We start from the raw sequence: 22,951 nt of genomic DNA, 5'->3' as shown, positions 1-22,951 counted from the left end.
CTCCATGTTTAGTTGGCAGCCGGTATCAAGCGGAGTGCCCCAGAAGTTGGTCCTGGGGCTGGTTTTGTTCAATATCTTCATAAATGATCTGGAGGATGGCGTGGATTGCACCCTCACAAGTTTGCAGATGACACTAAACTGGGAGGAGAGGTAGATATGCTGGAGGGTAGGGATAGGATACAGAGGGACCTAGACAGATTAGAGGATTGGGCCAAAAGAAATCTGATGAAGTTCAACAAGGACAAGTGCAGAGTCCTGCACTTTGGAAGGAAGAATCCCATGCACCGCTACAGACTAGGGACCGAATGGCTAGGCAGCAGTTCTGCAGAAAAGGACCTAGGTGTTACAGTGGATGAGAAGCTGGATATGAGTCAACAGTGTGCCCTTGTTGCCAAGAAGGCCAATGGCATTTTGGGATGTATAAATAGGGGCATTGCCAGCAGATCGAGGGACGTGATCGTTCCCCTCTATTCGACATTGGTGAGGCCTCATCTGGAGTACTGTGTCCAGTTTTGGGCCCCACACTACAAGAAGGATGTGGAAAAATTGGAAAGCATCCAGCGGAGGGCAATAAAAATGATTAGGGGACTGGAACACATGACTTATGAGGAGAGGCTGAGGGAACTGGGATTGTTTAGTCTGCAGAAGAGAAGAATGAGGGAGGATTTGATAACTGCTTTCAACTACCTGAAAGGGGGTTCCAAAGAGGATGGACTAGACTGTTCTCAGTGATAGCAGATGACAGAACGAGGAGTAATGGTCTCAAGTTGCAGTGGGGGAGGTTTAGGTCGGATATTAGGAAAAAGTTTTTCAGTAGGAGGGTGGTGAAGCACGGGAATGCGTTACCTAGGGAGGTGGTGGAATCTCCTTCCTTTGAAGTTTTTAAGATCAGGCTTGACAAAGCCCTGGCTGGGATGATTTAATTGTGGATTGGTCCTGCTTTGAGCAGGGGGTTGGACTAGATGACCTCCTGAGGTCCCTTCCAATCCTGATATTCTATGATTCTATGATAAAAGTTGGCTTCTGGAAGGAGTCAGGCCTGTCCAGGGATCTGATGAAGGAGATCAGTCAGAGAAAGACACAGAGCCTGAATAATGAGGTTAATTACAGCTTGGCTGGGGCTCTGGCTAACCAGAATGGACTTGGAATATGCTTTAACCTTCTTTTCTCTGTGCTAACCTAAGGACTTCCTGATTCTGTGTGCCAGGTGACTAATAAATGGTTATCCTGTTTTGAAAAGGCTTCCTGTGTCACTGTAAATACTCACTGAGAACATTGCGCCCTGAAAGGCTACAGTACAAGCCTCCTACAGGAGTCTGGGTTGACTGGATTTGCTGTAGAAAGCCATGGCGAGAGACAGGGGATGCTGGTGCCAAAGGCCCAGTCTTGGAGGCCATGGGCCTGCCCCTGTGAGCTGTGTGGATGGGCATTGTGTCAGTAGGCACTTGGATACCCTGGTGATGGGTGCAGTATAAGAAACTGAATGGAACAGAAAAGCAACAGACCTTGCAATAGTTGCAAAGCAATAGTTGCATAACAAGTGTACCCAAGGTTACACCATGTTCATTATTGTTCAGTAATTGTGGTTAAGCATTTTAACTGATAAACAATGTATGGAAATATTTCTTATTCAGTATAGAGAGCACAAATAGCTAGGAAATTTAAGTTTTCTTTAGTCTTCTTCTGAGAGTTCCTGTCCTGATTCCACAGCCAAATGTCTCTTTTCCTCCCCGACTAATTTTCAGTAGCTGCATTGCAAAGATCATGTGGCAAACCAGGAGTCTTTGATTCAACTGAAGTACCGGATGACCTGTTCTTGAAAAGAATTCAGTCTGAGATTCCTTCACTGATAACATCTTTTTCTGATGTCTTTGTGAGCTTGTAGCCCTTGGATTGCCAGGTATAAATCAGGAAATATCAGCACTTTCTGGCCCTCAGTTGTGAGTTCCTCTTTTGTTTTTGTTTTTTTCAGTGCTGCTATTAATATTCCTTCAGGTCTGAGGGATTGGATGACAACTGCTACATCCCCATCTTGTTTTTTTGTTGAACAGAGTGACAGCACTCTAGATACAAAGGATCTTCTTTGATATCAAAGCCTAGATATTTTACTCTTGACAAGCTGACCCTGGAAGTCTTCATCCTCTGGAATTTCCAGGTCTAATGTTTTTATGTGTCTCTGGATTTTCAAGTAACTCCACTCATCCCATAATCCATCAACTTTTAAACCTCACTCTTCTCTGTGCATTTCATTCATTCTCTTATCAAAAAGTGAGCGCACTTCAAAAGTTTCTATCTGAGAGATATCAACAGTAAAGGCAGAATTTTGCGTCTTGAACCTGATCCAAGGCCAATGAAGTCAACTAAAAAAATATATGGACTTTTTAATCCTGGTCTTTTTGTATAGGAAGTCTGTCTCAAACTGGCAGAATCTTTGTAAAAGGGAAGAGACATTCTCTGAGCACAGCCAATGTATTCCTCTAGTTTAGTATCCATTGCGTGAACCTTTGTTATGAATGTCTCTATGGTGTAACATCTGCAACTTTTCTTCCAGCATCATTTTTTTGGTGAGGTTTTCTCATTATTTTCAGACTGATGTTTCTCTTATGAAGGAGTCAGATGGGAAGAAGAGGTCCCTTGGCTCTCTGATAGCTGCTGGGCCAAGACTGTGTGTTATTTTTAAGTATTTTTCTCTGGCTTTTAATGCCTTTCTTCTTTATGCCAATGACAATACTATTTGCACCTAATGTAGCCTCAGAGTAAGGGTAGCAGTATTGTCAACCTCAGGAGTTCAAAAATCATGAGTCAGGACCCCATTTTAGATTCTTTTTATTTGACTATTGGTGTTGGATCATTTAAGATTCACATTTCCAAGCTTTCCTCCACAACTATAGAGGCTAAAATTTTTTATTTAAAATGGAAGATGGGATTCTCTGGTAATAAATAATCTTCAGAATTCATGCATAAACATTACTACACTTGAATTATTTTAACTAAAAAAATTCAATCACTCTGGAAAAAGATAAGTTTCCAGAGGCAGTGGGCAATAAACACAGAGAGAAGAGGCCAGGTAGACTATTGCTTTTAGACTACATTTCAAAGAAAAACAATACACATTCAGTAAGTGTGACAAAACTCTGGGCTATGTGCTAGAACCCATGTATTAAAGAAGGAGCGTAGTGACTGGTATATTAAGGTTGACTATGTTATGGTTCATTTATTATAAGTCATCAGATAACTTTGCTTAATTAAACATATAACAATACATACAGTCAGGCAAAGGTTAAAGTGACCTACTCAGGGGTTGCAGTCACAGTGTAGTCTGCTCCAAAAAATATTAACTCGCTATTAACCATATGTGTACCTTAGTCTGTTACCAGACACAGGAAACGCCACAAATTTCTTTATGACATGATGTACCCTAATTTTCCTTTCCCGTACATTTTGTACCTACTACCCAAGGCTTTTGGATAGCTGTACAATGTTAGTTTTAACAATCTTGCAACAATTATAAGAGTTTATTACTTTAGCAAAGCTCTGCAAAACACTGTCTTGTCCTTGATGATTTCTCCATAGGCCAAGAATAAAAGCTTACACACACTTTTAAACATATTTCCAGCACAAAGTATGCTGGACGTGTGACTCAGGTAGCATAAGTGTAGAGCCCTTAATAATACATTGATTTTGGTTAAATAATTTTTGCTAACACCTAACCATACACACATACATAATAATAAATGAAGGTTAACTGATAAATGGTTGAATATATGAATGTTTAAAAATGTGCAATGTGACTAATCCTCTAAAAACTAACTTCGGCTTGGTCTACATGACAGACTTATGTTGGTGTAACTGTGTCACTTAGTGGTGCAGGTATACTGACTGAACTCCTGGTGTAGACAGTGTTGTGTTGATGGGAGGGCTTCGTCCATCGACATAGCTACCGCCTCTCAGGGAAGTGGAGTACCTATGCTGACGGGAGAAGCTCTCTCATCGGCGTAGGTAGCCTCTTCACTACACGCTACAGCGGCGCAGCTGCATTGGTGCAGCCATACTGCTGGAGCACTATAATTATAGACAAGACCTTAGTAACTATGGAGTCATGGGGTTCCATGTTTATTCCCTCATATCAGATTAATCAATATCATAGGTACTCACTTTGGAAGTAAAATTATGTTTGTTTTTCTAACTGCCAGCCTCACAAATTGATCCTTGGATCTAAGAGTCAAGTGGGGCCTTTTCATTCTTACACATCAGAATCAGTAGAAAGGTTCTGTAGATCAAGTTAGAGATAAGTAACACAGATGTCATTGATTAGTATTTAGTTCACAATTCTGCTGATGATGTTTACCCTCTCTTGGCTGTGTTGGCACTGCAGGGCTAAAAGGAGTGAATGAAATAGAAACAAAACAAAACAAAAGTACTATTTTTAACTCCTAAGTCAGTAGATATAGATTCTGAATATGCGCAAGGAGTAGATCTGCTGAATTAGATCAGTGATGCAATTTTTACATAACCATTTTTTTCAGAGCTGGCCTGAACTTTAAGGACCTGATCCTGTAAACATTTATACCTGTAAATATAGTACTCCTGCATGGAGCCCCATTAACTTTATTGGAAATCCTCTATGGAAGTAACCATATTTGCATTATGCCTTAATAATAATTAATAATAATAAAAATAATTAATACTATAAATTAATAATGAAAAGACCAATTAACAATCACAAGAAAATACATCCCATTTTCTCTTTACAGGATGTGGTGTGGAAGTGGGTCAATGGGATGGGGAATCAGTGATATGGGTGGAGGGTGTTGTAATTAAATATGGGAGGGGGTAGGTTTTTATTTTGTTAACACAATGACAAGACAAACTTAATTGACTGTTTTAAGTTTTTTAATTAAATTGTTACAAAATAGAATATAGGACAGATACTTAAATAATCTAAATAAATTCATACATAGATACATACGTAAGTATGCATACATAGCCCACTTAACCCCTCCCCCCCCTTACAATTGACTTCAGTGGGAACAGTGTCAGGTCCTATATCTACCAAAGAGTTGAGCCATTAAAACAGAGCCTATGCTCCAGTGTCTTCTTGAAAAAGAATATATGGAATTTCTTGCAAAAATATAGGGATGAAGAAGTAAGAAAGTTTGTAAATAATTAGAGTTGTCTTTGATCTTGGTAGACTTCAGTATATCTAAATGAGATTTTGTGGCATGTAGTTATCCCAATCTATGCACTGTACTTTTCTTTCCCCTGTCATATGTTGTCCTGTTTTTAAAAAGACAGTAAAAATAGACTCATGGATTTTAAGGTGAGAAGGACCATCATAATCATCTTGTCTGACCTCCTGTACATTGTAGGCCACAGAACCTCACCAACCTGCTCCTGTAATAGACCCATAACATCTGGCTGAGTTACTGAAGTCCTTAAACCATGATTTAAAGGCTTCAAGTTACAGAGAATACACCATTTACTCTAGTTTAAACCTGAAAGTGACCTGTGTCCCATGCTGCAGATGAAGGCGAAAACCCTCCAGGGTCTCTGCCAATCTGACCTGGCAGGAAATTCCTTCCCAACCCCAAATATAGTGATCAGATAGACCCTGAGCATTTTGGCAAAACCCAACAGCCAGATACCTGGGAAAGAATTCTTTGTAGTAACTCAGAGCCCTACCCATCTTGTGTCCTCAGCCATTGGGGATATTCGTTACTGGCAGTTGCAGATTGGCTACATGCCATTATAGGCAGTCTCATCCCCTCCATAAACTTACCAAGCTCAGTTTTGAAGCTAGTTAGTTTTTTTACCCCCACTGTTCCCCTTGGAAGGCTGTTCCAGAAACCGTCACCTAATTTCAAACCTAAACTTAGAACATAAGAATGTCCACACTGTGTCAGACCAATGGTCCATCTAGCCTAGTATCCTGTCTTCTGACAGTGGCCAATGCCAGGTGCCCCAGAGGGAATAAACAGAACAGGTAATCATTGAATGGTCCATCTCCTGTCATCCACTCCCTGCTTCTGTCAATCAGTTTGCTGATGGCCAGTTTATATCCATTTGTTCTTGTGTCAACATTGATGCTTAACTGAAATAACTCCTCTTCCTCCCTGCTATTTATCCCTCTGATGTAAATATAGACAGCAATCATATTTCCCCTCAGCCTTCTTTTGATTAGGCTAAGCAAGCCAATCTCTATGAGTCTCCTCTCATACAGTAGGTTCTCTGTTCCTCTGATCATCCTAAAAGCTCTTCTCTGCACCTGTTCTAGTTTGAATTCAACTTTCTTAAACGTGGGAGACCAGAACTGCACATAGTATTCCAGATGAGGTTGTACTAGTGCCTTGTATGATGGTACTAACGATTCCCTATTTCTACTGGAAATACCTTGACTGATGTATCCTAGGATTGCATTAGCCTTTTTCACAGCTGCATCTCATTGGCAGCTCATAGTCATCCTGTGATCAACCAACATACCCAGGTCTTTCTCCTCTTCCATTGCTTCCAACCAATAAGAACCCAGTTTATAGCAAAAATTCTTGTTGTTAATCCCTAAGTGCATGACCTTGCACTTTGCACTATAAAATTTCATCCCATTTCTATTATTCCAGTTTTCAAGGTCATGTAGATCTTCTTGTATGATATTCTGGTCCTCCTCTCTATTGGCAATACCTCCCAACTTTGTGTCATCTGCAAATTTTATTTTATTTACTTTTTGTGCCAAAGAAATTAATAAAAATTTTGAATAAGATTAGTTCCAAGACAGATCCCTGAGGAACTCCTCTACTAACCTCGATCCAGCCTGACAGGTCACTTTTCAGTATGACCTGTTGTAGTCTCCCCTTTAACCAGTTCCTTATCTGTTTTCCAATTCTCATATTAATCCCCATCTTCTCCAGTTTATCATTTTGAACCATAATATGTGACTTCTCTAGAAGTGTTATAACCTGAGTGATTTGCCTTAGTCATCGTCTACTGTTTTCACTTCCTGGAGGAGCTGTTGCAACCTTCTCCCCATGGAGTGCATACAATGCATGGCTCACGGTGATACACAAACCATTCATACACTTAATACGATATGTAAGCCAAGAATTTTTTTTTTAAAGATTTACTTTGAACTCATTAGGTGATTCATGTGACTAAAAATGCTTCCCTTTAAACTTAATTTGGACTCAGTATCTTTTGTCAAGGCCAAAATTGTGAATATTTGAGATTTCTGCACAGGATGCTATATCTGAAAAACAGATTAAAGTGTGGTTATGGTCAGAAAAGGGATTGTGTAAATATAGCAACTTCTATACATTTGCTCATCTAGATCTTTGCTCATGTCTGCTTACTTTACCAAGCAAAATAAACTTTTGAAACTATTTACTCCTGTTAACAGCTCAGAGTCAATACATCTAGGATTAAATGAACAAGATTCTCGTCTCCTTGGACATCCTGTACAAGATTGTTATGCTAATTTCCAAATACACCATCTTTAACCCTGGCAATGTCATGGGAACAGGGTTATCAGGGTGAATTTGAAAGACTGGCAGTTGTGGGGTGCGGGAAGAGAGAGAGAGAGAGTTTTAGATTTGAAGGCCAAAAGTGAGCATTATGGTCATCTAGTTTAATCTCTTGCATAGCAGAGTCCATAGATTTTCACCTAGCTATTCCTGCATCAAACCCATAACTTCTAGTTAAGCTACAGCATATTTAAATCTTTATTCCTCTTTCTAGCTGTATGATCAAATTTATTCTGGAAATCACTGAGACAATATAAGCATTATAAGCATTTTTACAGACTCCCTTTCAGGAAATAACTGCACTTTAAGATGAAATTTGATTAATTTGAAGGAAAATATGCTTAAATTGTAAACTCTTTGGGGCAAGGACCATCTTTTGTTCTGTGTATGTACAGCACGTAGCACAATGGGGTCCTAGTCCATGACTTGGGCTCACAAGCACTACCACAATACAAATAATTATTAATAATAATACACCCCCTCTAGTTATTAGTGACTTTCCTGTGGCCTGCCTATTGTGGGGTCTGACAGGTATCAGGTCTTGCATGTACTCAAAGCCTACAAGATTGGGCCACACATTTCCCCCACCTAGTTTAAGAATCCTGCTCTGGGGCCTCTGGGACTTCAGTTTAATGCAGGGCTCTCAGCTGCTCATTAGCTGTGGCGTGATTTCAGGGTTTAGGTGCTTTGCAAATGAAAATGCTGACTGCAGGAAATGTAGACACCTATGGGACTTAGTCACCCGCAGGATGATTAGGTGGCACCTGAGTGAAAATGTCAGTTTGAAAATCTCAGTGGTGCCTAAACGGTGGACCTAAGTACTCAAAGAGTCAGATAGGCACTTAAATATATTTGAGGATTTTAGCTTTAGAGCTTAAGTCTCATTAAAATCAGTGGGAATGAGGCTCCTAGGCACAGATCCTCAACAGTACTTAGGTGCCTAAGTCATTCTTGAAAATGGGACTTCGGTTCCTATGTCCACTAAGCACTTTTCAAAATTTTACCCAAGTTAAATAAATATCTGGTCTTGCTTCTTGATTTTTTTTTCTTTAAACAATATTTGAAAACTATTTAGCGAAACCAAGACTTTTGTTGTAGACTGAAAAAATACTGAAGGCAGGAATTTTCAAAAGATGCTAAGAGAGTTTAAGTATCCAAATCCCACGGAAAGTCAAGGTGAGTTTGGTGGCTGGCTCCCTTAGGGCCTTTGGAAAATCCCAGTCTGAATAAAACAAAACAACAGAATTTAAAGAAGACTGAGTAAATTCTCAGTCAAGGTTCCAACACCATCCTCAACTCTGTCCCATACCTCTGCCTGCCCACCACACTATGTTAACTATCCATCAAGATTATATTGATGTTTTTGTCAGTTTGCAGGACGAAGAAAAATATATTAGTAATTGTTTATATAGCATCAGAAGTATGCCAAGCTCTTTCCAAATGAATGTTAAGACACGATTCATGCCCTAAGAAGCTTGCCTAATTGGTTAATCCAGTAAGTAGATGTTTACATGCCATGATTTGCATCTGCAAAGCACAAAACAGAGAAAGCGGGTATTAAAAATCAGGCCCTAAATGGACAATCAAGGATGGGGAACAGAATGCAACAAAGTGGTGACTCTTAGCAGATGAGTGGTTTGAGGTTTTGTTTTTTCCACTGTTGCCTATTTATTGGAGAGGGGGACCAGAAATCAATTATTACTTATTATAGTATAGCTATTCCAAGACAACATGTATTATGCATTAGAATGTTTTTTTGTTACATGGTAATATGACCTTAACTCACCCTTCTTGCCTGCGTTTGGTAGGTGGGACAAAGATTGGGGTTTGTAGCTCTTACTGAGATGGTACGTGTGGGAAAGGTGGAGTGTCTAGCTCATGTTGGGAGGGTGGATGAGATTACAGAGGTTTTAACCCAAATCAAGATATGGTAGGAAGTTTGGTGGTGGTCAGAGGGGTGTCAGGCCCATAGGGGGAGAATGTGTGGTGATGGTTACTGATGCTTCCACGCTTGAGTAGGGATTAAACCTGGTTGAAAAACTGTTGTTTTTGTGAAAAGTTTAGAAATGACTTTCATTTTGAAAGTTTTGAAAAGGACATTTTTTTTATTTTAAATTGTTTGCAAAAATATTCATTTTACATTTTTTTTAGCTGCACAGACCTCTTTGCCCCCTTTCTTCTTTCACTTCACTTATCTCCTCTCTGCCGACTCCTTTTTCCATTGCAAAAAATAAAATGAAAGGAGGAAGAAAACACTGAATGTTTGGGGATTCAAAAATGGAAATTTATTTTTCTCCAAAAATATTCTGTTTAAGAAAAAAGGCCATTTTTTGAACAGAGTCACAGAGTCATAGGGTTTAAGGCCAGAAGACACATCAAGTCTCACCTCCTGTATATCAAAGGCCACCAACACCACCCAGCACCTGCACACTAAACCCCCAAAATATGCATTAGACTGTTTTTTTTGTTACATGCTAATATGACCTCAACTCACCCTTTTTGCTTGCATTTGGTAAGTGTGGCAAACATAAGGGTAAAAACTGATGAGCAGTATTAATGCAGATAGTAGGAGTGGGCAAAGGAGAGGGAGACGGTATCTCTGAATAATACAAGGAGACTGAATATGGCTGCTGTTAAGGTTGGCATGGCAACATGTGGAGGTTTCTGGCTGGTTTGTGGAAAATGAAGGGAATTATGGTTTCCTGCCAGCTTGTGTTGTTTGTGCCCCACACATATTAGCCAAAATGGCCCTGTGAGACAGAGGGTGGATTCCTGGGATAAGACCGCAGAGTTAAGGTCAGCCAGGAGTCTGAACAGAGAATTCCCTTTATTCTGAACTCTAGAATTTTATTTGATAAATTGATCTACAACCTAAATTGAGCATTAATGACACTGCTTCAGTGTAAAAAGAAAAGGAGTACTTGTGGCACCTTAGAGACTAACAAATGTATTTGAGCATAAGCATAAGTAACATAAGCATACGTAACACTAAAGTTTGATAGAAAAAACATAGTTGACATTTGCCTATGAAAGATGTGAAGATAAATGCACCTTTGGATTCTGCTGTTTGTTTCTTCGAATTGCACCCGACCAGCTTGTGTTTGCCTTTTTTGATTTGCCCTTTTGAGTTCCTACAATTTTAGGGAACTGGAACTTGGCTGGTGGAGTGAGGGTGGTGATGGTGAGGTCAGGCTGCATGGCATAGGAAAAGTGGGGGTATGGTGTGGAAGAAGAAACTGGGGTAACTGTTGGGTCGGGGGGAGTTGAGGAAGGGTTTATATCTGCCTTGCTGCTGTCACAGGAGCTGGGGACAGTGGGAGAATTTGATTGAAATAAGTGATATAACTGCTTGTCATGGAGGGGAACTGGGAGTTTAGCTGAAGGTGAGGGAAAGAGAATGGAGGAGGGGTGATCTGGCTGCAGATGAGGGAGGGAGCCCAGGGGTGTCTGGCTGCAGCCTGAAGTGGGGGAAGGTCAATCTGCAGGTGAAGGGGGACAGTTCAGGTCAGAGGTCTGGCTGAAGATGATGGAAAGAGCAGGGGTGATCTGGCTGCAGAACGGGGGAGGGGGCTGGCTGTAGGAGAGGCAGGAGGGTCTAACTACAGGTGAGGGGGTCTGACTGTAGGTGAGGCAGGAGGAGGGCTTCTGGCTGAGGAGGTCTGGCCCCAGGTGAGGTAGGGGATGGGGGGTCTGGCCATAGGTGAGGTGGGGGAGGTCTGGATAAGAGCATCTGGCTGGAGCTTAGGCACGGGACTGGGTGCGTCTGGCTGCAGGTGAGGCAGAGGACAGATGGGGGGAAGAGGGTCTGGCTGTTGGTGATACAGGGGACGGGAGTCTGGCCGCAGGTGAGGCAGGGGATGGGTGGTGGTGGTGGTCTGGCTGCAGGTGAGATGGGACGGGGGAGGGTCCGGCTGCTGGTGAGACAGGGGATAGGGGTCTAGCCACAGGTGAGGCTGGGGGGGGGTTCCAGCTGTTGGTGAGAGAGGGAAGGCGTCTGGCCCCAGGTGAGGCAGGAGGGAGGGGTCTGGGTCCAGCTGTTGGTGAGACTGGGACAGGGGGTTCTGACCGCAGGTGTGGCAGGGGTCTGGCTTTAGGTGAGATGGGAAGTGCGGGGGGGGGTCCAGCTGTTGGTGCGATGGGACAGGGGAAGGGGTCTGGTCACAGGTGAGACAGGGGATATGGGGGGGGGGTCTGGCTGCAGGTGAGATGGGACGGGGGGAGGGTCCGGCTGTTGGTGCGACAGGGGAGGGGGGAGGGGTCTGGTCGCAGGTGAGGCAGGGGATGTATGTGGGGGGGGTCTGGCTGCAGCTGAGATGGGAAGCGGGAGGGGGGTCCGACTGTTCGTGCGACAAGGGAGGGGGGAGGGGTCTGGTCGCAGGTGAGGCAGGGGATGTGTGTGTGTGGGTCTGGCTGCAGGTGAGATGGGAAGCCGGGGGGGGTCCGGCTGTTGGTGCGACAGGGGAGGGGGAGGGGTCTGGTCGCAGGTGAGGCAGGGGATACGGGGGGGTGGTCTGGCTGCAGGTGAGATGGGACGGGGGGAGGGTCCGGCTGTTGGTGCGAGAAGGGAGGGGGGAGGGGTCTGGTCGCAGGTGAGGCAGGGGATGTGTGTGTGGGGGTCTGGCTGCAGGTGAGATGGGATGGGGGCGGGTCCGGCTGTTGGCGCGAGAAGGGAGGGGGAGGGGTCTGTCGCAGGTGAGGCAGGGGATATGGGTGGGGGGGGTCTGGCTGCAGGTGAGATGGGGCGGGGGGAGGGTCCGGCTGTTGGCGCGAGAAGGGAGGGGGAGGGTCTGGTCGCAGGTGAGGCAGGGGATACGGGGGGGGTCTGGCTGCAGGTGAGATGGGAAGCGGGGGGGGGTCCGGCTGTTGGTGCGAGAAGGGAGGGGGGAGGGGTCTGGTCGCAGGTGAGGCAGGGGATGTGGGGAGGGTCCGGGTGAAGCGTGGCGGCTGCTGGTTCGGCAGGGGAGCCCGGCTGCTGCCCACACACCGCTTTGGGGCAGACCTAGGTTCCCATGTAACACTCCGCGGGCCCCAGTCCGGCCTTTGCCGCGCGCTCCAGGCCGGTCCTGGGACCCGGGCCGCTGAAGACAGGCAAAGCTCCCAGTGAGTCGAGCCGGGTCAGGACCCTGGAGCGCGGCGCTGTCCCCGGGCTCCCCGCCCTTGGTGAGCGCCCTGCCAGCCCCCCTGCAGCGGGCGATGCAGCTCCCCTGGGCGCCCTGCACCCCTCTGCCGCAGGAGCTGCCTGCTGGCTGGCTGGGGGGAGGGAAGGAGGCAGCTGCTGCTGGGTGCAGGGGAGGGGGAGAGGAGGCAGAGGGGATGTTGTTAAACAATCTCTTACCGTAAGAGGGAGTTGGGACTCAGATCTTTCCAGTTAATCACACAACAAACTTAGATCATCGCAATAAAAAGCAGCGCGGCTCACTCAGCCTCCTCTAGTGACCGACTGTGCACAGGGGTCCTTCCACGAGCCATCTCCTCTCCTCCTCCCTGCGAGCTGCTGGGGCAGCCCAGCGGCAGCATGTGGGCCAACAAACTCCTGCCGGTCCTGCTGCTCCATCTGCTGCTGCTGCTTCCCATCACCATCCCTTTGGCAGGTTAGTTTTTTGTCTCACTTTTTGCCAGCGATCTCTCTTTTCTGCGTCCTTTTCTTTCCTTTTCCCATTTATTATGGTGGGTGGAAATGTGCACTATTTACAAACCTTTGGGAAATGATACAGAGAAAGTCGAAAAATCTTCACCCCCACCATCCTTACCTCAGTAAAACAAACACACCTACCTACTCCTTCCCGGATGGCTGCAGAACAGAAATGGTGAGTTGTAAACCAAGTGTCACTTCTAGTGAAACAAGCCTTCTGCTCTGGCAAGTTTAAAGCTGCAGGCACATTGCACTGAAGGAGGGAGAATGGATCTTATCCTTTCTCCTGGAGAATAGTTTCTGAGCACTAGGGATCTTTTGTGTGAAAGGCAGTAGTGTATGAAATATTATACTATCTGTGCCAATGATTTTTCATTGTGTTTGTGTATTTCTGTGTATATTCTTTGCACGAACAGCCTGTATGTGCGGTTTAGCTCTGGGCTTCTGAGCTACCATCACCTTCTCACTCATCCCCACATTTAGGGGTGTCTCAGGACAGACAGGGAGCTGGATGAACTAAAAATGGTAGAGAATATTTCATGATTGCTTCTTGGAACTCTCAGCTGTTATCAGGGCAAGAAGAAACATCTGTACTTTATTGCACAGTAATAGATTAAATAACTGTGAGATAACGAACATCCAAAACATATGATAGTATGTGGTTTGGAGTCACTGTCCAAATAGCAGGCATGTCTTCCTGCACATTCAGCAGCAGGAATATGCTATTTCTACGCGTGAATTAATTCTAATTTCATTAGTATCTCAATTCAGTTCCTGATTAAACTGGGGGTGTGGAAGGTGCTAGGAGTGAACAATAATAAGCAATCAATTCTTGGAAGCTGTCTAGTTGAATTTATTTCCTGAAGTGCTCCTTTTGATAGCGCAGGGACTGGCTTTGCATTCCTATTGGCTCTTCGGTGAGGCACTTGAGGAAAAATGTTTTACAAAGATTTCCACAAACCTTTCCTTCCTTCCTTCCTTCCTTCCTTCCTTCCTTCCCCAAAGCAGTAAAAGACAGACTGCTACTCTGCTAGACAGACAGAAAGAAAAGCTAACATGCAACTCAGGGAGAAGATCTGCCAGCAAAGTGGGCAATATATCTGCAGAGAGCAGAAGGGCAGATAAACAATGAAGAGGTCCAGCAAAGACACACATAGAGAGCATGGAGTTGTGGGACGGGTTCTGAAGGCATAATGAACAAATAGCTACTTTGTAGACTGCAGTTGCACTGTGGTGTCTTGGAGGAAGCAGCTGCAGTTTCCCAAAAGTTTGTAGTTGGTAAGCAGAGTTTACACAGGGAACCCCCTGTCTAAATATAGATAATCTCAAGAACTCGCTGGCTGCCCAGACCTGGGGCTCGATTCTGTGATCCTCGGATATATCTCCAGGAGGGATCCAATGCCTTCTTAAAAACGAAAAAGTGATAATGAATTGCACAAATAACTGATTATTTTGTGTTTTGAATGTGCAAGTCACAAATACGCTGTTGGTATCACCTTCAATTGATCCTGTCATATTCTTCTAAGATAAGAGCCTAATTCTGCAAGGTGCTGAACATTTCACGAGAAGTGCTGTGTGCCTTTTACTTCCATTGATTTCAGTGTTGTAGGGCTTGCTCAGCAGGTATTCTAGTTATAGGCCCATGTTAGTACACTTCTTTGTACTATTTCCCTCCTGCATGTGCCTCATAGTTTCCATGCCATTGAGTTGCACCCTCTTTGAAAAATGGTGACCTTTCCATGTCTCAGCAACATCTCTCCGTTTTCACCCCCCTTCCAACCCCCTCTGCCCTCACTTTAATGTTGTATCCATCCTATTGGACAAAGAAGATGAGTCATGCCACTCACCACTATTGGACAGCTCGGAGCCTTGACTCTGTTTGTTTTGCTTTTTTAATTCCTATTTTCAAGAAGAGCATCAGTTTCATCAAAAAGGCCAAACTTTAAATTCCTGTGAGAACAAGATACATGAGGGAAAATTGTGCCATTAATTTTTTAAAAATATATTGTTTTTTTCATATACTAAGACTTCTCCTTGAATAATTTCTCCATTGAGGTTTTTATTTTACTGGGGATTTTTAAGAGGCCCTGTACACTCTGAAAAAAATATTAGATGCGTTAGCTTCATTTCTGAAGAGTTTCTTTTTGACTTGTGTATTAGAGCTTAGAGATAGAGGAGACTTCTTATATCTTCAGATCAACCTCCCTGCTAATATATGAATGTCCCTATTCTGTTGATGTTAAATGTGTCAAGCTATAAGGTTTATTTGTATTATGTATTATTTGTATTATGGTGGTACCTATAAGCCCAAATTAAACTTTGGCGGTCCAACATACTAGGTTCTGTATGAACACAAGAGTCTCTGACTTGCAGCACTCAGAAGTCAGGATATGTCAGTGGGAAAGAGAGAGAGAGTGAAGAATACAATACTGAGAATGTGTTGATGTGAGCCAGCTATGTCCATTATGAGAGGTCTGATTCTTTTTAAATATATAAATAATAAGATAAGAACAGATGAATGAGATAAATATGTAAAGTTCTTACTAGCCAGCTGTTCTCCGTTGGCAGTATTCTGTAGGTATCTATCATTTACACTGAGAGACTAGTCTATAAGCTAATAACTTTCCTGAGGAACTTTTTTCCTCCCTGATATTCAGCCTATTTAGACATTCTTAATAACATCCCAGTATTCCCAGTCAGTACGTCTTTTACTCTGTTAAAAAACAGACTGCTTAGCTCAATAAAAGCTGTTGAACTAAAATGACCCCCATTTTTATGGAACACAAATTAGTACATGTAAAATTGGGAATGAAAGATTTATAAAAATGCATCAAATTTTCCCATGAAGAGGTCTTTAATCTAGCATTTTTCTTAAAACCAAGTTTCTCAGCATTTTCTGTAGGTCACATGAGATTAAAAGAATATGAGGTGCAGGTGTAATGCAAGATGTGGGAGAACATTTTGTTTTTTTAACTAAAAATGCTTTATAAAAATATTGGTAGCCACAGGAGTGTTGTGTGTCCGTGTGGCTTGCATAACTGCATGTATTTTACAAATCTAATGTAATTTATTCTTTTCACTCCCTACTTGTGAATAATCATTATATAATATGCCATCAGCAATGCAAAACTCTGCCAGTTTGAAGACTGTATTCCTTCTGGTTAATGGAATCCATTTGGCACAGTGTGCCAATGGCTTCTTGTTTTGCTCTCATGCATTTACCCTACTTAACAGATTTTTTGTTTCCATTAATGCCATTTTTGTGAGCAACATAACCAGAGAAAAATAGAATAAAAAGACTTGAGATTAGGATGTTGCATACAAACTGGAAAAATGTGCTCTGAAGTCAAAGAAAGAAAAGCCTCTTAGTGGAGAAGCTTATCTCTCATTAAGATAATACTTTAACTGCGGCCAGAGTTGGGAGGGAAATGTGCATTCTCTCTCCAGAGGATGACATCTTTCCTCCGAGTCTTTTTTTTTTCTGAGTATTACATGCAATTTATGTCCTTCTAAACCTTGTGAAGGAGAGGAAGGATGGCTTTGCAGGGACGATACAGGATTGGAAATCAAGAGGCAAGGGCCTGTCGTACCATAGTTGGAGAGCAGTCAATTTAATGGCATTCTCCCTGGACCCTGCAGAGGAGTTTTACAATTTTGTTTGTAAGGGTGGGTTTAGAGACTTGTACTTCTCCCCCAGCATTCACGATGGGGGCTACTCTGCAGTAGCAACATCCAGAGGACCGACATAGCTGGAATTCCTCCTGGATCACTCAGGAAGAACGCATTACAGCGACAGCTTTGCCATCTTCTAAATGGAAGCAGCACACACTGTCTGCACTCACTGAGCAAGTCTTCTAGAAAGCATGAAAAGGGGTGGGTCAAGTTCCCTGTTTTCACCCCCACCTCATCTCGGGAAGGCCAGTGCTAGCATGGAGCAGTGGCTCTGCTCCCCAACCACTCCGTGGCTGCCCAGTATGCAGGGATTCTAGAATGGGGGAGGTGGGCTTCCTTGCACCGTTTGCCATTGCCTTGCATACCCAGCAACCACCAAGCTCCTCTTCCGGAAGGATGTACACAACACACTGCTGGAGGTGAAAGAGACACCAAATGCTTGTAAAGATGGTGGCTTTCACTGTGGACGGTAGTGTGACATGGTGGGGATTTATTTCTGTGGTAAATACAGTGCTTTGAAGGGCTACAGATCTCAAAAGAAAAGACTCATTTTACAGTGCGAGGCTAAGGACAGCCCTTCTATGTATATACCATCTGACTTTAGAACACATTATTGGCTGTTACCATTATTTTCAGTCTAATGGACTTTGGTACTGTGTACAGATGAGTTGTGAAGACAGGGCTTACTGAATTTGAAAGTCAGGTTTCTAATAAAAGGTTAATCCTGGTGCCTGCTACTGGGGTACCTGTTGTAGGAAGGAGTCACTGGTAAAATAAAAAAATAGTAATGAACAATAAACAAAAAACAATCTCCCTCCTTTCTCCCACTGTCTCAAAAGCAACTGTAAAGCACAAAAATAAGGACAAAACATATATGTTTGTTTTTTCCAGATTGTTGTTACAGAAGCACCTATGCTTTGTCAGCACCTTTTTTTGCCAAGAGAAAGCTTTGGAAATTAAAATTATTCCAGTGCCATTCTGTATTGTCTTCAAGCAGCATTCTATGGGAAGCACTTAACTATGGCCTGGTCTACACTATGGGGTTAGGTCGAATTTAGCTGCATTAGGTCGATTTAAAAATGAGTTTGTCCACACAACCGACCCCGTTCTGTCGATCTAAAGGGCTCTTAAAATCGACTTCTGTACTCGTCCCCGACGAGGGGAGTAGCACTAAAATCAACCTTGCTGGGTCGAATTTGGCGTAGTGTGGACGAAATCAATGGTATTGGCCTCTGGGAGCTATCCCAGAGTGCTCCATTGTGACCACTCTGGACAGCACTTTGAACTCCAATGAACTAGCCAGGTACACAGGAAAAGCCCCAGGAACTTTTGAATTTCATTTCCTGTTTGATCAGCATGGTGAACTCAGCAGCACAGGTGACCATGCAGTCCCCCCAGAATTGTAGAGCGTAGAATGTTTCTACACTCCCCCTATCATCTCTGTCCCTGAGCTTATTGCAGATTAGAAGGTGAAAAAAACACACTTGCGATTACATGTTTTCCGAGCTCATGGAGTCCTCCCGCACTGATAGGGCACAGCTTAATGCGTGGAGGCATTCAGTGGCAGAGGCCAGGAAAGAATTAAGTGAGCTCAAAGAGCGGAGGCAGGACGCGATGCTGAGGCTAACGTGGGAGCAAACGGACACGATGAAGCATCTGTTGGGGGAGCAAACGGACATAATGAAGCATCTGTTGGAGCTGCAGGAAAGCCAACAAGAGCACAGACCTCCGCTGCATCCACTGTATAACCGCCTATCCTCCTCCCCATGTTCTATAGCTTCCTCACCCAGATGCCCAAGAACGTGGGGTGGGGGAGGCTCCGGTACTCAGACACTCCACTCCAGAGGACGGCCCAAGCAACAGAAGGCTGTCATTCAAACAGTTTGATTTTTAGTGTGGCTACAATAAGCAATGTGGCCTTGTCCTTCCCTCCTCCTCCACCCCACCCGGGCTACCTTGTCCGTTATCTCATTTTTTTGTAATGAATAAAGAAAGAATGCATGGTTTCAAAACAACAGTTACTTTATTTCGAAGTGGGGAGGGTGTTTGGCTTACAGGGAATTAAAATCAACAAAGGGGGCGGGTTTGCATCAAGGACAAACACACACAACTGTCACACCGAAGCCTGGCCAGTCATGAAACTAGTTTTCAAAGCCTCTCTGATGTGCAGAGCACCTTGCTGTGATTTTCTAATCGCCCTGGTGTCTGGCTGCTCAAAACTGGACGCCAGGCAATTTGCCCATCCCGTCATAAACATCTCCCCCTTACTCTCACAGATACTATGGAGCACACAGCAAGCAGCAATAACAATGGGAATGTTGGTTGAGCTGAGGTCTGACCAACAGCACCAGTGAGCTGTTAAACGTCCAAAGGCACATGCTATCACCATTCTGCACTCTTGCTCAGCCTGTGGTTGAACTGCTCCTTACTACTGTCCAGGCTTCATGAGCCATGGGAGCAAGGGGTAGGCTGGGGTAGATGCAACCGCGCGGTGCTACCGGCTGGGAGAGCAGCCTGAGGCAGAAGCTTCCAGCTCGCAGGAGAGCAGAGTTGCAGTGGAAGCGGTGGAGCCATACACCATGGATGAGGACGGCTAGCAGTCCTACTGCACCGTCTGGTGTGAAGGCACCCAGGAGCTGCTGCTGTGTAGCAATGCCAGCTGCTGCAGATGCTTCTGTGTCGAATGCTTGGAGGTCCTGGTAGGGCAAGGTACCTCAGCCAAGGGAAAAGAGCAAGAGCCCTGGAGCTGTTACATGTGTCAACCACAGAAGTGCTATGGGGTGTTACAGCACTGACCGGACTGGAATGTACGGCTGCAAGACTTCCTCATGAGTGACAAAGGACAGGAATATGATATACCTAAAATCTAAAAAGGCCCGCACATTTCCCAGAGCCACTACCCTTGATAACAGAACGTTGATGATTGCATTGGCTTCTTGGATCACAGCAGCCCCCACAGTAGACTTGGCCACAACAGAAGCGGTGACAGTGAGCTGAGCGGCTCCATGCTTGCCATGGTATGGTGTCTGCACCGGTAACCCAGGAAAAAAGGCGTGAAACGATTGTCTGCTGTTGCTTTCACAGAGGGAGGGGCGACTGACGACATGTACCCAAAACCACCCGCGACAATGTTTTTGCCCCATCAGGCATTGGGAGCTTAACCCAGAATTCCAATGGGTGGTGGAGACTCTGGGAACTGTGGGATAGCTACCTACAGTGCACCACTCCATAAGTTGATGCTAGCCATGGTAGTGAGGATGCACTCTGCCGACTTAATGCGCTTAGTGTGGACATACGCAATCGACTGTATAAAATCGAATTCTAAAAATCGACTTCTATAAAATCGACCTAATTTCTTAGTGTAGACATTAAGACAAGCTAGGGATGAATCTCTGTATGGCCTCCTTGTACAATTGTCTCCATTTTCTTGGGTCTAGGCAAATGCTTTTTTCACCAAGCTGGTGTCTTACATAACTAATCTCACTGAACCCAATCTGGCATTTTTTCATATTTGATTTAAAGTTTTTTTTTCTTTGGCATATTGCAGAACATTATGCAACTTCTCTTTGTGCTGATCATTTTTGACCCAAACCAGCATTCATGGGCAATTATTCATTTCATCCATATACTCAAAGCTCTGGGATGGCTCTAGTGCTGAAGCAATTCTAAAGGGAAGTCACTTAAACATATCTACCAAAAGGGATGTAGAAAAGGCTAATTATTATACTTTCTCCATTGATCTGGGTCTGCCAGAAACTGTGGCTTACATCCAAAACTGAACAGTCCTGAATTTAGTAGTCCAGGAATGACCTTCTCAAACCATGTTTGATGACACTGTTAAAAATTTTTGACTCTGCACAAATCTTTAACATGTTTGATTTTATCATGACTATGTTGTTAACCCAATCGGTTGTTGTCAGAATTCTTTCAATAATGTCTAATTTTGCTGTCTGGTCAAATTTAGCTTTTACGTTCTATATGTATTTGTGGTGGCAGGCTGGAACCTGTATCAATATATGATATACTCAGGATGTATATCCTAGTAGATTCTAGTCCATTTAAAAACCTCATTGAATTCTTTAAGAATATATTTTGCGTCTTGTTTTGTAGACTAGTAGACTACTCATTTGATCATCTGTATTTGCAGACTGTTCTTCAACGCAAATATGGTATTTGTGTTGCATAGTTTCAAACTTTAGTGACTGCTATCTCTTCTTATATAAACAGGCCAGTGCGGCTTTGCCACATTGGCTCATTTTGTGTGCATTATCAAACATGCTTTTTATTTTAACAGAGTGCTGTCACTGTATATACTGCACTCAGCTCCAGTGTCTATTTTGAAATCTATGTTTGGTCATCTATTTCTTTTGTCAGAAACTGGTCTTTTGCATAATCTTGCGTAACACCAACAAGATTATACAAAATCTTGCGTCGGCGGGATCAAACTGGGAACCTCTGGAGCTTAGTTCATGAGCCTCTACCACAAGAGCTAAAAGCCAGCTGCCTGTTAGCTGAGGCTTGAGCAAACTCATTAATCTCTCTCTCTAAGTGGTCTTGGTGCCACTAGATGGGACAGAACACCACATCAGGAGGTGTGTGGATTACACTTGCACTGTAAATGTTATTGAGACCTAATCAGGAAACTCTGTTTCTACATCATCACCATATGGCTTTCTCCTTCAGCTGTATATTTGTTAACGTATTTTGCCTTTGTATTTCTTTTGCAATTCGTGGCATTCTCTTGCAGAATGCTTGCTCTTTTGTTGGACACTTTGCATTATATACTCTGGTTGTTTTCACATTTATTCCAAACAAGTATAATCTTTTCCATTTGTTTATTCTGCCTCTGTGCCTCAGTGAACATTTTTAATTAGATGCAGTTCTGTCCTTTCATTGGTTGCTTCTCAATTCATTTGGGAAGCATAGTTTACATTAGCCATTTAATTACTGTTCTTTGCAAAGGTAAGTTCTTTTCTTAATCCTACTTCGCACTGATTATCAGTAATACCACAAATAATTTACTCTCTAATTAGTCCATCTGTTAACTGTTCAAAGTCAGGTAACTTAGTTTGATTACTTGTGTCTGTGATCGTTATCATTCACATAATGATCAATGATCTCACCTGGCAGCTGGTGTCTTGTAGTGAGAATGTGCCTTTCCCAAGTGACATTCTTGTATGGATCAAAATATTCTTGACATTTTTGAATGACTTGGTCTAGTTTGCTATTGGTGGAAATGTGTTCTAGATCTCCAGTATCTATTGCCTTGCCGCATGTAGCAGTGTGGAGGATTTTACCCTCTGCAGTATCTCTTCATTACAACTTGGAAGAAATAAAGTCGTAAGCATTGGCAACATTCCCTAGTAGAATCATGAACCCTCATTTTATGGAAACCTGGGAGGATATATGAAAACTCAGCAAAAACTGGAGATTTGACTAAATGGAGGTTGCTGGAGAGCTTCAGTTCTGCTCTACAGTCTGAAGTTACTCTGTGGCTGTGTACTGTATGGCTGTGTCTACAGTAGAAAAAAAAAGTGTTTTTAAAATGTTTTTACAAAGAGAGAGCTATTTTATTGTAAAATCCTAATGTAGACAAGGTAGCTTTATGTTCCTGTAGATGGTCAAGGTAATCCATAGGTCCTTCTCTGCCCCCTGGGTTTACCTCCATAAGCTACATTGAAGTAAAACTACCATTTTGTTGAGGTTGCCTTGTTTACACCTGGATTATACAAGAAGAGGACTGACAGGAGATAGTTATCTTGTTTAAATAAACAAACAAAAAATCAAAACCAGACCAAAACCCAACATCTTGTTTGCTAGTGAAGGTAAACTGTAGAAGACTGAAGCTGCCTACTTAACTTACGATATTGCGGAATTTGAGCATTCCGCAATATTACGCTTCTACTGCAGTTTTGACAACAGGAGCCTCGCCATGTATGGGACTGACAGTGGGAGCCCTGGCCACCCCAGGGCTGAGAGCAGAAACTCCCCGCTCTCAGCCCCTGCTGGCCGACAGCAGAAGCCTCCGCTCTCAGCTCTGGGTGGCCGACGAGAAAATCACGGGAAAGTAATAATGGACTTTATTACTGCAAATAATAAATTATTACTTTTGCATAATTTTGCATGACTTGTCCGC

General features: G+C 43.4%; 1 protein-coding gene across 1 annotated transcript in view; it reads left to right on the top strand.

Moving 5' to 3' along the window:
- The first annotated feature begins 12,891 nt into the window (after positions 1-12,891).
- HGF (hepatocyte growth factor) overlaps positions 12,892-22,951 on the top strand; it is a 71,906-nt gene continuing 61,846 nt past the window's right edge. The window contains exon 1 of the mRNA XM_074952664.1: positions 12,892-13,102. Within this exon, the coding sequence (XP_074808765.1) occupies positions 13,027-13,102 (76 nt within the window). The 5' untranslated portion in view covers positions 12,892-13,026. The remainder of the gene's footprint in view (positions 13,103-22,951) is intronic.

The sequence above is a fragment of the Natator depressus genome, chromosome 1, assembly GCF_965152275.1.
Source record: "Natator depressus isolate rNatDep1 chromosome 1, rNatDep2.hap1, whole genome shotgun sequence".
Taxonomy (NCBI): Eukaryota; Metazoa; Chordata; order Testudines; family Cheloniidae; genus Natator; species Natator depressus.
Note: the sequence above shows the minus strand (reverse complement) of the source record. Positions and strands in the feature narration are given on the sequence as shown.